Raw genomic sequence first — 13,177 nt, 5'->3', positions numbered from 1 at the left:
TCATTTCTAGTCTATCTCTTTCTATTTCTATATATATATATGGAAAGTTTAAAAATCATCATATAATAATCCATAAATTAAAATAGAAAAGAAAAAAGGGAGGTTTGTTATGATTTTTAAATCTTTTAAACTAAATCTAGTATCCTTATGCATGAAGATAATCAATTCAGTCGTTGTGGTTGGACTTTATTATGGATTTCTGACCACATGCTCCATAGGGCCCTCGTATCTCTTCCTTCTTCGAGCTCGCGTTATGGAAGAAGGAGAAGAAGGAATCAAGAAGAAAGTATTTACAACAACCAGTTTTATTACTGGACAGCTCATGATGTTCATATCGATCTATGATGTGCCTCTGCATCTAGAATTGGGTAGACCTCATACAATAACTATCCTAGCTCTACCGTATCTTTTATTTCATTTTTATGGAACAATCACAGACACTTTTTTGATTATGGATCTACTAACATAAATTCAATGCGTAATCTTAGCATTCAATATGTATTCCTGAATAATCTCATTTTTCAATTATTCAACCATTTCATTTTACCATGTTCAATGTTAGTCAGATTAGTCAACATTTATATGTTTTGATGCAACAACAAGATGTTATTTGTAACAAGAAGTTTTGTTGGTTGGTTAATTGGTCACATTTTATTCATGAAATGGGTTGGATTGGTATTAGCCTAGATACAACAAAATAATTCTATTAGATCTAATGTACTTATTAGATCTAATAATACCTCATGTTAGAATTGAGAAATTCTATGGCTCGAATCTTTAGTATTCTCTTATTTATTACCTAAGTCTACTATTTAGGCAGAATACCATCACCCATTGTTACTAAGAAACTAAAAGAAACCTCAAAAATGGAAGAAAGGGGGGAAAGTGAGGAAGAAACAGATGTAGAAGTAGAAACAACTTCAGAAACGAAGGGGACTAATTAGGAGCAAGAGAGATCCACTGAAGAAGATCCTTTTCCTTCCCTTTTCTAGGAAGAAAAAGAGGATCTGGACAAAATCAATGAAACGGAAGAGACACGAGTGAATGGAACTTGTTATATGGATGTGGATGAAAATCAAGAAAATTCGAAGCTAGAAATATTTACAGAAAAAAAAGATCGAATCTGGGTTTCAAAACCTTTTGTTAATATTCTTTTTGACTATAAACGATGGAATAGGCCATACTGGTATATAAAAAACAGTCAATTTGAAAATGCTGTAAGAAAAGAAATGTCACAATATTTTTTTTATATATGTCAAAGTGACAGAAAAGAAAGAATATCTTTTGCATACTCGCCCAGTTTGTCAACTTTTTTGGAAATGATACAAAGAAAGATGTCTCTGTTTACAGCAGATAAACCCTCTTTTGTATAGTTATGTAATAATTTGAGTAATAGTAATGAATAAAAAAGAAAAGACCTAAACAAAATGGTTATAAATAGAGTCAAAGCTCTTGATAAAACTTTAGATAGGATATTTTTTGTTTGGGATATACTCGAAAGAGAGACTAAATTTTGTAATGATAATGCTCAAAATGAGCACTTACCTAAATTATATGATCCTTTCTTGAATGGCCCCTATTGGGGATGAATCATAATTTTTTTTTCAACTACAATCCTAAATTAAACTTCCAGAAAAAATAAAATTAACATAGAGGGTTTTTGGATAAATAAGATTCATAGTATCCTTCTTATTATTAATTACCTAAAATTTGAACAGATAAAAAATCCATTTGATAAAAAACCATTAACAACAAAAATTTTATATTTCTTGAACTTAATCAATGAACTTATTGAAAAACCACCATCAAGTTTAAATTTTAAAGAGCTTCCTTTACTTCCCGAAGAAGAACAAATAAAAATTGATTGCGAAGATAACAAAAAAAATTATAAATTTCTATTTAATGTAGATATAAGAGACCCTAACGATAAAAAAATTAGAAAAAAAAAACTATCGAACTAAAAGAAATCAGTAAAAAAGTTCCTTGATGGTCATACAAATTAATTAATGACTTGGAACAACAGGAGGGAGAAAGCGCAGAGGGGGTGGCGACAAAGTATGAGATTCATTCACGAAAATCCAAACGTGCAGTGATTTTTACTGATAATCTACAAACTACTAATACCAAAGTTACTAATAATCCTGATGAAATAGAGGAAATGGCGTTGATACATTATTCACAACAACCGGATTTTAGTGAAGACATATTAAAAGGTTCTATGTGTGCTCAAAGACATAAAATAATTATTTGGAAACTCTTTCAAGAAAATGTACATTCACCTTTTTTTTTGGATAGAATCGAAAAAGAAGTTTTTTTTTTTTTCTTTTGATATCTATGAGCTGATGAAAATGTTTTTTAAAAATTGGATGTGGAAAACAAAAAATTAACAATTTGAGATTATACAGAAAAAAGCCAAAAGGCATTGAGAAAAACAAAGAAAAAGACAAAATCGAAGAAGACAAAAGACGATAAAAAGCACGTATAGAAATAGTAGAAGCATGGGATAATATTATATTTGCTCAAATACTAAGAGGTCTTGTCTTAGTAAACCAATCTAATTTTAGAAAAAAATATTCTATTGCCCTTCTTGATAATAGTTAAAAATTGGAAACTATTTTTGAACCTATTTTTAAAGAACTCAACAAAAAAATTAGAAATTGTAAAAAGTGGCGTTTTCTAGTTCTTAGAATTTTACAAGAAAAAACAAAATTTTTTCTAAATGTTTCAAAAGACATAAAAAACCAGTTTAGTAAAATAGAATACCATTCTATTTCTAAAAGAAATAGTAAAAGAACTCGAAAAAATAAACCCAACTTTATTATTTGGCTTGAGAGAACTATAAATGTATCAATTAAGTGAATCTAAAAAAGAGAAAGATTCAATAATAAATAATTAGCTAATTCATGAATCGTTCAGTAAAATTCGGCCTACAGATTGCACAAGTTATTCATTAACCAAAAAAAAAAAAAAGGTAAAAAAGTTGACTGATAGAACAAATACACTCATAAATCAAACAGAAAAAATAAAAAAAGAGAACAAAAAAGAATTTATAATGCAAAATATAAGTTATAGCAAAAACAAAATGAGTTATGATGATAAAAGATTAGAATCGCCAAAAAATATTGGGCAGGTCTTAAAAAGAAGAAATGCTTGACTAATCCGTAAATCACATTATTTTATAAATTTTTTTTCATTGAAAAGATATACATAGATATCTTTTTAGTACATTGATATTCGGAATATTAATGCACAATATTTTCAGTAATCAACAAAAAAAATTCTTAGTAAATATATTTACAATGATAAAGATATTTCTAATTCTAATAATGAAACAAATCAAAAAATAATTTATAAAAAAATAAAAGTCTAATCTACTTTATTTCGACTATAAAAAAGTCCCATTCTACTATTAGTAATAAAAGCACACAGACGTTTTTTTTACTTATCTTACGTGTCACAAGCATATGTATTTTACAAATTATCACAACCCTCAGCCCTTAACTTGTACTTATATAAGTTAAGATCCATTTTTCAATATGATGGAACAACTTTTTTTCTTAAGAATGGAATAAAGAATTATTTTGGTGGAACAAAGAAACTATTTCATTCCAAATTAAGACATAATTCTCTTCGAAATTCAAGAATGAATCAATGGAAAAATTGGTTAAAAGGTCATGATCAATATGATTTGTCTCCGATTAAATGGTCAAGCTTAGTATCACAAAAGTGGCAAAATAGAGTCAATCAAGACTCTATAGGTCAAACTAACCATTTAAAGAAATGCGATTCATATGAAAATGAAAAAAACCAATTAATTCACTATGAAAAACAAAAGACTTTTGAAGTCGCCTTATTACAACAGGAAACATAGAATTTTAAAAAACACTATAGATATGATCTTTTAGCATATAAATTTATATAATCTAAATCTATTAATTATGAAGATCAAAAGAACTCATCTATTTATGGATTACCATTACAAGTAAATAAGTACACATGAATGAAAATATTTTAATGTGCTAGGAGATATCCCTATCAATAATTATCTATCGAAGATAATATTATAGATATGGAGAAAAATCCTGATAGAAAATATTTTGATTGGATACTTCTTAATTTTTGTCTTAGAAGGAAAGTCGATATTGAGGCCTGGATCAATATTGATACTGACACCACTAGTAATAAATATAGTAAGACTCGAGGGAATATTTATCAACTACTTGATGAAACCGATATGCAAGGTCTTTTTTATCTTACGATTCCTCAAAATCAAGAAATCAACATATCCAATACAAAAAAAAAAAAAAAAAACCTTTTTGATTGGATGGGAATGAATGAAGTTGTCCTTTATCAAATCTGGATCATTGGTTTTTTCAAGAATTTTTGATACTTTATAACATTTATAAGATTAACCATGGGCCATTCCAATCAAATTAATCCTTTTTTAGTTGAATATAAATGAAAATGCTAGTGAAAATAAAATTATCATTGGAAAGAAAAAAAGAAATATATCAATATTTTCAAATGAAAAAAAATCTCTTGAATCAGAAAACCGAAATTAAGGAAAAAAAGAATCTGCAAGCCAAGTAGATTTTGAATCTTCTCTCTCAAAGCAAGACAAAGATATTGAAGAAGATTTTGCATTTTCAATTGAGATGAGAACAATACGGAAGTGGGGTTTGATTTCTTCCTAAAAAGGTATTTGCATTTTCAATTGAGATGAGATGGTGTTTTAAATTAGAAAATGATCGATAACATGAAAGCTATATTGCCTCCTACTTAGACTGATAAGTCCAAGAGAAATTTTTATATACTCTATTCAAAGGAGCAAATTGAGCCTAGATATTCTACTGATTCAGAAAGATTTAACTCTTATAGAATTGACGAAAAAAGGAATATTGATTATTGACCCAATTTGTCTGTTTATAAAAAATAAAGGCCAATTTTTTATATATTAAGCCGTAGGTATTTCATTGGTTCATAAGAGTAAGCATGAAATAAATTAAAAGTACATAACAAAAAGCATTGTTGATAACAAGAATTCTGCTGAATTCATGTATTTCTTTGGTTCATAAAAGTAAGCATAAAATAAATCAAAAGCACTTAACAAAAGCGCCATTGATAACAAGAATTTTGCAGAATTCATTGCAAAATATCAAAAAATGACTAGAAATAAAGACAACAATCATTATGATATGTTTGTCCCTGAAAATGTTTTATCCCTTAGACATCGTAAAGAATTGAGAATTCTAATTTGTTTTAATTCTAGGAATGGAAATGGTATGCCACGAAATGCAGCATTTTGCAATGGTACGAAGGAAAATAGTCAAGTTTTGAATAAAAGCAAAAGAGATACAACTAAACTAATTAAATTAAAATTCTTTCTTTGGCCTAATTATTGATTCAAAGATTTAGCTTGTATGAATTGATATTGGTTTGATACCCATAATGGCAGTCATTTTAGTTTGGTAAGGATACATATGTATCCGCGATTCAAAATTCATTAGTTAACCGTAGATTTGTTTTTACTATATTTCCTGTAGTATGATCTATGAAAACAAAGAAATGAACACATGCATTGGCTTACATTTCATTCTGATACATGATTCATTAACATATCAATTAGATCTATAAATGATCACCAAAATCTTCTTTTTCTCATTTTAGGTCTAATTTTTTTATCTTTTCTAAGTGTCGAAAAGAAGTGATATGAACCTAGGACGACCTGCTCGTAAACCCGTATTATATTAGCCCGGATCTTAATTAAGTTCAAGTTCTAATGGAATTGACCTCAACCCCTAACCAACCTGTGGTTAGAAACCTTGGTATAATGTAGATGCCACAATAGGGGATGGAAAACCTATTGATAAGTCAAGCTAAAACAACCAAAACAACCAACAAACTAGGAAACAAAAATAAGGTTAAACTAGGAAATCCTAATTCAACTAGGAATGATTTTTTTTTTTTTTTTAAAGATGCAGAACGTGTATGGGATGGATGCAACCTTAACCTAATGCTAAAATTGCAGAATATCACAAAAACAAATAAAGCAAATAAAGATAGATCAAACCGGAACAAAACTTAGCTTTGATACCAAATGATATGAACCTAGGACGACCTGCTCCTAAACCCGTATTATATTAGCCCGGATCTTAATTAAGTTCAAGTTCTAATGGAATTGACCTCAACCCCTAACCAACCTATGGTTAGAAACCTTGGTATAATGTAGACGCCACAATAGGGGATGGAAAACCTATTGATAAGTCAAGCTAAAACAACCAAAACAACCAACAAACTAGGAAACAAAAATAAGGTTAAACTAGGAAATCCTAATTCAACTAGGAATGAATTTTTTTTTTTTTTTAAAGATGCAGAACGTGTATGGGATGGATGCAACCTTAACCTAATGCTAAAATTGCAGAATATCACAAAAACAAATAAAGCAAATAAAGATAGATCAAACCGGAACAAAACTTAGCTTTGATACCAAATGATACGAACCTAGGACGACCTGCTCCTAAACCCGTATTATATTAGCCCAGATCTTAATTAAGTTCAAGTTCTAATGGAATTAACCTCAACCCCTAACCAACCTGTGGTTAGAAACCTTGGTATAATGTAGACGCCACAATAGGGGATGGAAAACCTGTTGATAAGTCAAGCTAAAACAACCAATTCTCTAATGGTGTTTTAGGTGTTCTCAAAGAACAAAGAGATAATTAATCTTACAAGTATTTTTTTAATCAAATCAAAGTTGTATTCTTATTGAAAAATAAGCCTTTAAATAGGCTACAAAGCCACGAAATAAAACACTAAAAACAAAGGGAGAACCGGCCATACAAAGTAGTTTCCTATGGTGGCCGAAATTCTCACTCCTTTCCTAATCTAATTTAGATTAATTAATTCATTTATTTTGAATTAGGAATTAATTAATTTACAATGAAAATAGTAAAATAATAACTTTCCTAAACTTATTCTTCCAGAAAAAAAAAATAAGTAAGAACTAAAAAGTAATGGTAGTTTCCTAAAAGAAAAAGTAAAAACAAATTAGGAAACTAAAAATGCTAGCCTTTTGATCAAGTTGACTTTGATTAATCTTTGACCTCTTTGAGCTCCAAATCAGCTTCTAGATGCTTTGTAGGATGTCAAATAAGCTGAATATGAAGTCCCACACGTTGCCCATGCTTGGAAAAATAAGAAAAGGCTAATACAGTAAAATACAGTAAAGCCAGCAAGCAATACAGCAAATTCGGCCAAATTGTTGATGCTGTCCGTACAAGCCGTTTTTGATTGCATTTGAGGCTGATTTAACTTGATTCCATGACCTCTTAGGCATATGTATTGAACCATAAAGCATTGGAACCATTTCATACTTCCCGGACTCCAAAAATGTACCAAAACTGTCACCCGGGTCCGTATCAGCTTCCACCACTTGGATGCTTAGAATAGGCTTTGTATCTTCAAGTATGGACAAGCTCTATTGAGATTGATTACCCCCTGTATAAATACTCCCAGGTTGTCCTTAAATCTCTTAATTTGAGCTGTTGTGATTGGCCTAGTCTTCATCCGTGTCGAATTAGCACCCCAGTGGGTTATCGGTTGAGCAGCCTCTGGCGGAATCACATCAAGAAGATTTTGGTATACCTATTTGAATACAATTTTATTTGATCAAAATTGGAATTATTAAAAAAATTAAGATTATTCTATTGTGTATACTAAATTAAAAAGCAGGCATTATTATTATTGATCAATAAAACCACCTAACACTAAAAAAAGGATCGGAACAAAATGGGGGGGCAAATTTCATTTTATGGTAAAAAATTCATTCATCAAGGTTATTTCGTAAGAAGAAAAAGAAGAAAAAGTAGGAGCTATTGAATTTCAAATACACAGCCTTACCAGTGGGATACGGAAACTTTCTTCACATTTGGAATTGCACAGACTATTTATCTCAAAGAGGCCAACATCAAATGAAACGCCAATGGCTACTATCTTATTTGTCAAAGAAAAATAGAATATGTTATAAAGAATTAATTAATCAGTTCAATATTCGGGAATCAAAAACTCGCTAATTTGAAAAAGTAGTTTATTTTGAATTATTTGATTTATTAGATCTTGAATTTGAATTTTAATGAACTTATTTTATTTTTCAGCAATTCATGAAAGACTGAATCAAGGAAAAACCTATGAATATACCAGCTATAAGAAATGATCTCATGGCAGTAAATATGGGTCCCCACCACCCATCAATGCATGGTGTTCTTCGACTCATTGTTACTCTAGATGGTGAAGATGATATTGACTGTGAACCAATATTGGGCTATCTACATCGAGGGATGGAAAAAATTGCAGAAAATGGAACAATTATACAGTATCTACCGTATGTAATGCGTTGGGATTATTTAGCTACTATGTTCGAAGAAGCAATAACAGTAAATGGCCTGAAGCAGTTGGGAAATATTCAAGTGCCTAAAAGAGCTAGCTATATTAGAGTAATTATGTTGGAGTTGAGTCGTATAACTTCTCATCTGCTATGGCTCGGCCCTTTTATGGCAGATATTGGTGCACAGAAACCTTTCTTCTATATTTTTTGAGAAAGACAATTAATATATGATCTATTTGAAGCTACCACCGGTATGAGAATGATGCATAATTATTTTCGTATCGGAGGAGTAGCTGCTGATCTACCTTATGGCTTGATAGATAAATGGTTGGATTTTTGCGATTATTGAGTAGGCATTAATGGTACAAAGGAAGTAATAAATTAGGGTTTATTAGGACCAATGTTACAGTTTTTCGGAATACAATGGGATTTTTGTAAAATTGATCATTATGAGTGTTACAACAAATTTGATTGGGAAGTCCAGTGGCAAAAAGAAGGAGATTCGTTAGCTAGTTAGCTAGTCCGAATTGGTGAAATGACAGAATCCATAAAAATTATTCAACAGGCTCTGGAAGGAATTCTAGGAGGGCCATATGAGAATTTAAAAATCCGATACTTTGATAGAGAAAAGAACCCCAAATGGAATGATTTTGAATATCGATTTATTAGTAAAAAACCTTCTCCTACATTTGAATTACTGAAACAAGAACTCTATGTTACAGTCGAAGCCCTAAAAGGAGAATTGAGAATTTTTCTAATAGGGGATCAGGGTGGTTTTCCTTGGAGATGGAAAATTCACCCACCAGGTTTTATGAATTTGCAAATTCTTCCTGACTTAGTTAAAAGCATGAAATTGGCTGATATTATGACAATACTAGGTAGCATAGATATCATTATGGGAGAAGTTGATCGTTGAAATGATAATTGATATGACAGAAGTACAGAATTATATGAGCCCTTATTCCTATTTTTACTCTTGTATTGGAATCACAATACACGTACTGGTAATTGTATGGTTAGAAAGAGAAATATACGTAGGACTGCAGCAACGTATTGGACCTGAATACACCGACCCTTTGGGAGTTCTTCAAGCTCTAGCAGATGGGATAAAACTTCTTTTCAAAGAAAATCTTCTTCCATCGAGAGGAGATACTCGTTTATTCAGTATCGGATTGTCCATAGCAGTCATATCAATTTTAGTAAGCTATTCAGTAGTTCCTTTTGGCTATCACCTTGTTTTAGCGGATCTCAATATCGGTGTTTTTTTTTTTTTTTTTTTATGGATTGCCATTTTCAGTATTGCTCCTATTGGACTTCTTATGTCAGGATACGGGTCAAATAATAAATATTCCTTTTTAGGCGGTCTACGAGCTGCTGCTCAATCAATTAGTTATGAAATACCATTAACTTTATGTGTGATATCAATATCTCTACATGTGATTCGTTGAGACATAAATTTTTCTTTATTCCTTCCTCTCTATTCAGGAAAGGGATAGAATGAATTGAGTAACTATCTTCATTTTTTATTCATTAGTCTGATTGATGATCTAAATAAGATAGTTGGATGAATGAAAGAGAATAGCATCTATATAAATTCGCAGTAAAGATATTGATTCTCATTTTTTATGTATAAGAGTTAGAGAGTTTAGCAGAAATGAACAGAAGCAGAAGATACCGTTTACCCTAAGATTGGTTGATTAGTCATCCTGACTTGAAGCGGCCTCAAAAGATTAACCGTATTGAGTTTTGACTATCGTTTGTATGCATTTTTATACATGTATTACCATAAAAGAAAAGGCGATTGAACAAAAATAAGTGGATAGGTAGAAACACCAAGATACGCAAAGGATTAGTAATGTAGATCTTGTAAATTATCCAAAAGTAGACATTTCTACATAATATACAAAAAATACTAATTGAGGCTTTAAATTTATAGAAGTTATAAGGCATTACACCCCATGATTCTGATCCAGAGTATGCTCCTATTCGTCGATTAAATAAATGACTATTGAGAATGAAATAATCCCTTTTTTGATTTTGTAAGCCTCCTTTTTTCATAAACAGAAAGAATAATAGAAACGAAAAAAAGAAAGTAATACAAAAGAATAAACAAGATCTTTTTTATTCTTTTTTTCTTATATTCAGATTTATATCGATACAATTCATGTCATAATTCATGAATTAATGTAATATATAATTCTTTTTCGTAAGTGAAAATGATGGGTTATTGATTTTTTTTACAAGGAGTATTTTATTGAAGAATGAAGTTATTACTCAACAAATAAAAATTTAAATGATTATGGAAATTTTTAAAAAAAGGATGAGATCAATTCAGAAGTATTTTTTTATTTATTATTAATTCAATTTATTAATTTATTAAATTAATAATAAATTGAATTCTTTATTATTAATTATTAACTTTATTATTAATTATTAATATTAATTATATTAATTATTATTTTTATTAAAATTTATTAAAACATAATAGACATAATTCAATTGGTCTAATTTTAGACCCTATGATAGATTTGAATCTTAGCTATCGTACAACCAAGCATCGCAAGATTAAAGGACTCGATCCTTAGATTTTTTTTTATGGCCCTTCAGGAGCCGTATGAGATTAAAATCTTAGGTACGGTTTTGGAATAGCGATGGAAATAGTGATGGTACCGTCGACTATGATTATCTAATAGTTCAAGTACAGTTGATATAGTTGAGGTGCAATCAAAATATGGTTTTTGGGGATGGAATTTGTGGTGTCAACCTATAGGGTTTATTGTTTTTCTAATTTCTTCCCTAGCAGAATGTGAGAGATTGCCTTTTGATTTACCAGAAGCGGAAGAAGAATTAGTAGCAGGGTATCAAACCGAATATTTGGGGATAAAATTTTGTTTATTTTATGTTGCTTCTTATGTAAACGTATTAGTTTCGTCATTATTTGTAACAGTTCTTTACGCGGACAGTTGGAATATCTCTATTCCGTATATATTTGTTTCGGAGCTTTTTGAAATAAATCAAAATATGAGGTTTTTGTGGCGACAATTGGTATCTTTATTACATTAGCTAAAATTTATTTATTTTTGTTCATTCCTACCGCAACAAGATGGACTTTACCTAGGCTAAGAATGGACCAACTGTGGAATCTTGGATGGAAGTTTCTTTTACCTATTTCTCTTAGTAATGTATTATTAACAACTTCTTTCCAGCTCTTTTCACTGTAAAGGAATATGATATTCTATATTCACAAACATCAAATTATTCATATATATTCACGATATGTTCCTTATTCAGATTTATTCATACATATCAGTGACTAAAGAATATGAACTTTCTACTTATGACCGTCATGAAATAAATTATAATCAAATTGCTTTGGGTCGTTTACCAATATCAGTAAATGACGATTATACAATTCGAACAATTTTGAATTCGCCTTAAATAAAAAATAAGTAACTCCCTTGATTCAAGAAAATTTTCGAATTACTAAGTACTGAGGTTGCTTTGTTTTGTTTGGTCACACCATATAGATCCCAACTATTCATTAGTTGGTAATAATCACGTCTTAATTTGGATTGAAAATTGAGTAATATATGTTTATAAAATTATTTCGAAATATAATTTCGGATTTGAACTACTCTTTGTTTAAGATAAAGAATGAAACTAGTCCAATATTTGTACCCACATTAATTCACATCCCTGAGGATTTCATTCAATTAGGAATTGATTATGAATCATAAATTTTTTTTTTTGGTCGGGTCCCAATAAGGTCATGAAAAAAAATTTAATTTTTTATCTCTTTTTTTTTTACATATAATGGATTTACCTAGACCAATAAATGATTTTCTTTTAGTCTTTCTAAGATTAGGTCTTATATTAGGAGGTATAGGAGTAGTCTTATTTACCAACCCAATTTATTCTGCTTTTTCATTGGGACTCGTTCTTGTTTGTATATCCTTATTCTATATTCTATTAAACTCTTATTTTGTAGCTATGGCACAACTCCTTATTTACGTTGGAGCTATAAATGTTTTAATCATATTTGCTGTGATGTTCATGAATGGTTTAGAATATTACAATGATTTTAATCTTTGGACTATTAGGGATGGGATTACTTTGTTGGTTTGTACAAGTACAGAGGATTATAAATGGATCCATTTTTTTGATTTTTACTGGAGATTGGGAATAGATGGAAGCTCCTGCAGTGTACAATATAAATTTTGTAGCTGAATACAAATGTTTCTTTCCGTCCCATATGGATAGAAGTAGGTAAACTGGAATTAATTCTAATTTCGACATGATGAAAAAAAGTAAAAGGTCTTAAGAAGAAAATGGTCCTATTTGACCGCCATACATTGCTAACATCAAGAAATGGAATAATTGAGAATCTCAAGTAACCAGCTGGGCCGCTAAAGTAGTGATAAATCCTATCAATAAAATAGGTCCTATAGAAATTCCATCTATTCCCAATCTCCAGTAAAAATAAAAAAAATGGATCCATTTATAATCCAATATGATCCCCATGCTTCATTAGCCACACCGCTCCTGAAAGGATACCTATGGCTAAAAAGATGAACCCAAGGCCAATAATACGATAGCTCCAAAGATCCAATTGTTGAATCAATTGAGATTTGTGATAATTCCTAGAAGAAAGAAACGAAGTGGTTTGTAAAACATTGTTTCTTTCATTGACATATTGAATCTCACAAAAAAATTGTGGATCATTTATGAATTTGTTGCTTTTATTAAAAATCCTTATTAACTTTCGAAATGTAATGACTAGAAAAGCTATTGATA

At 30.1% G+C, this 13,177-nt stretch overlaps 1 protein-coding gene and 2 pseudogenes across 1 annotated transcript; all 3 read left to right on the top strand.

Moving 5' to 3' along the window:
- Nucleotides 1-1,892: 1,892 nt before the first annotated feature.
- LOC132799963 (protein TIC 214-like) lies at nt 1,893-2,601 on the top strand (annotated as a pseudogene).
- Nucleotides 2,602-3,245: 644 nt separating this feature from the next.
- Nucleotides 3,246-5,507, top strand: LOC132799962 (protein TIC 214-like; annotated as a pseudogene).
- Nucleotides 5,508-8,186: 2,679 nt separating this feature from the next.
- LOC125419925 (NAD(P)H-quinone oxidoreductase subunit 1, chloroplastic) lies at nt 8,187-11,604 on the top strand. The gene is given in 4 exon segments (XM_060812680.1): nt 8,187-8,477; nt 9,271-9,817; nt 11,064-11,399; nt 11,402-11,604. Coding segments are annotated over 4 exon segments (1,377 nt in total).
- The last annotated feature ends 1,573 nt before the right edge of the window (nt 11,605-13,177 follow it).

This window comes from Ziziphus jujuba, chromosome 11, assembly GCF_031755915.1.
Source record: "Ziziphus jujuba cultivar Dongzao chromosome 11, ASM3175591v1".
NCBI classification, from domain to species: domain Eukaryota; kingdom Viridiplantae; phylum Streptophyta; class Magnoliopsida; order Rosales; family Rhamnaceae; genus Ziziphus; species Ziziphus jujuba.
Note: the sequence above shows the minus strand (reverse complement) of the source record. Positions and strands in the feature narration are given on the sequence as shown.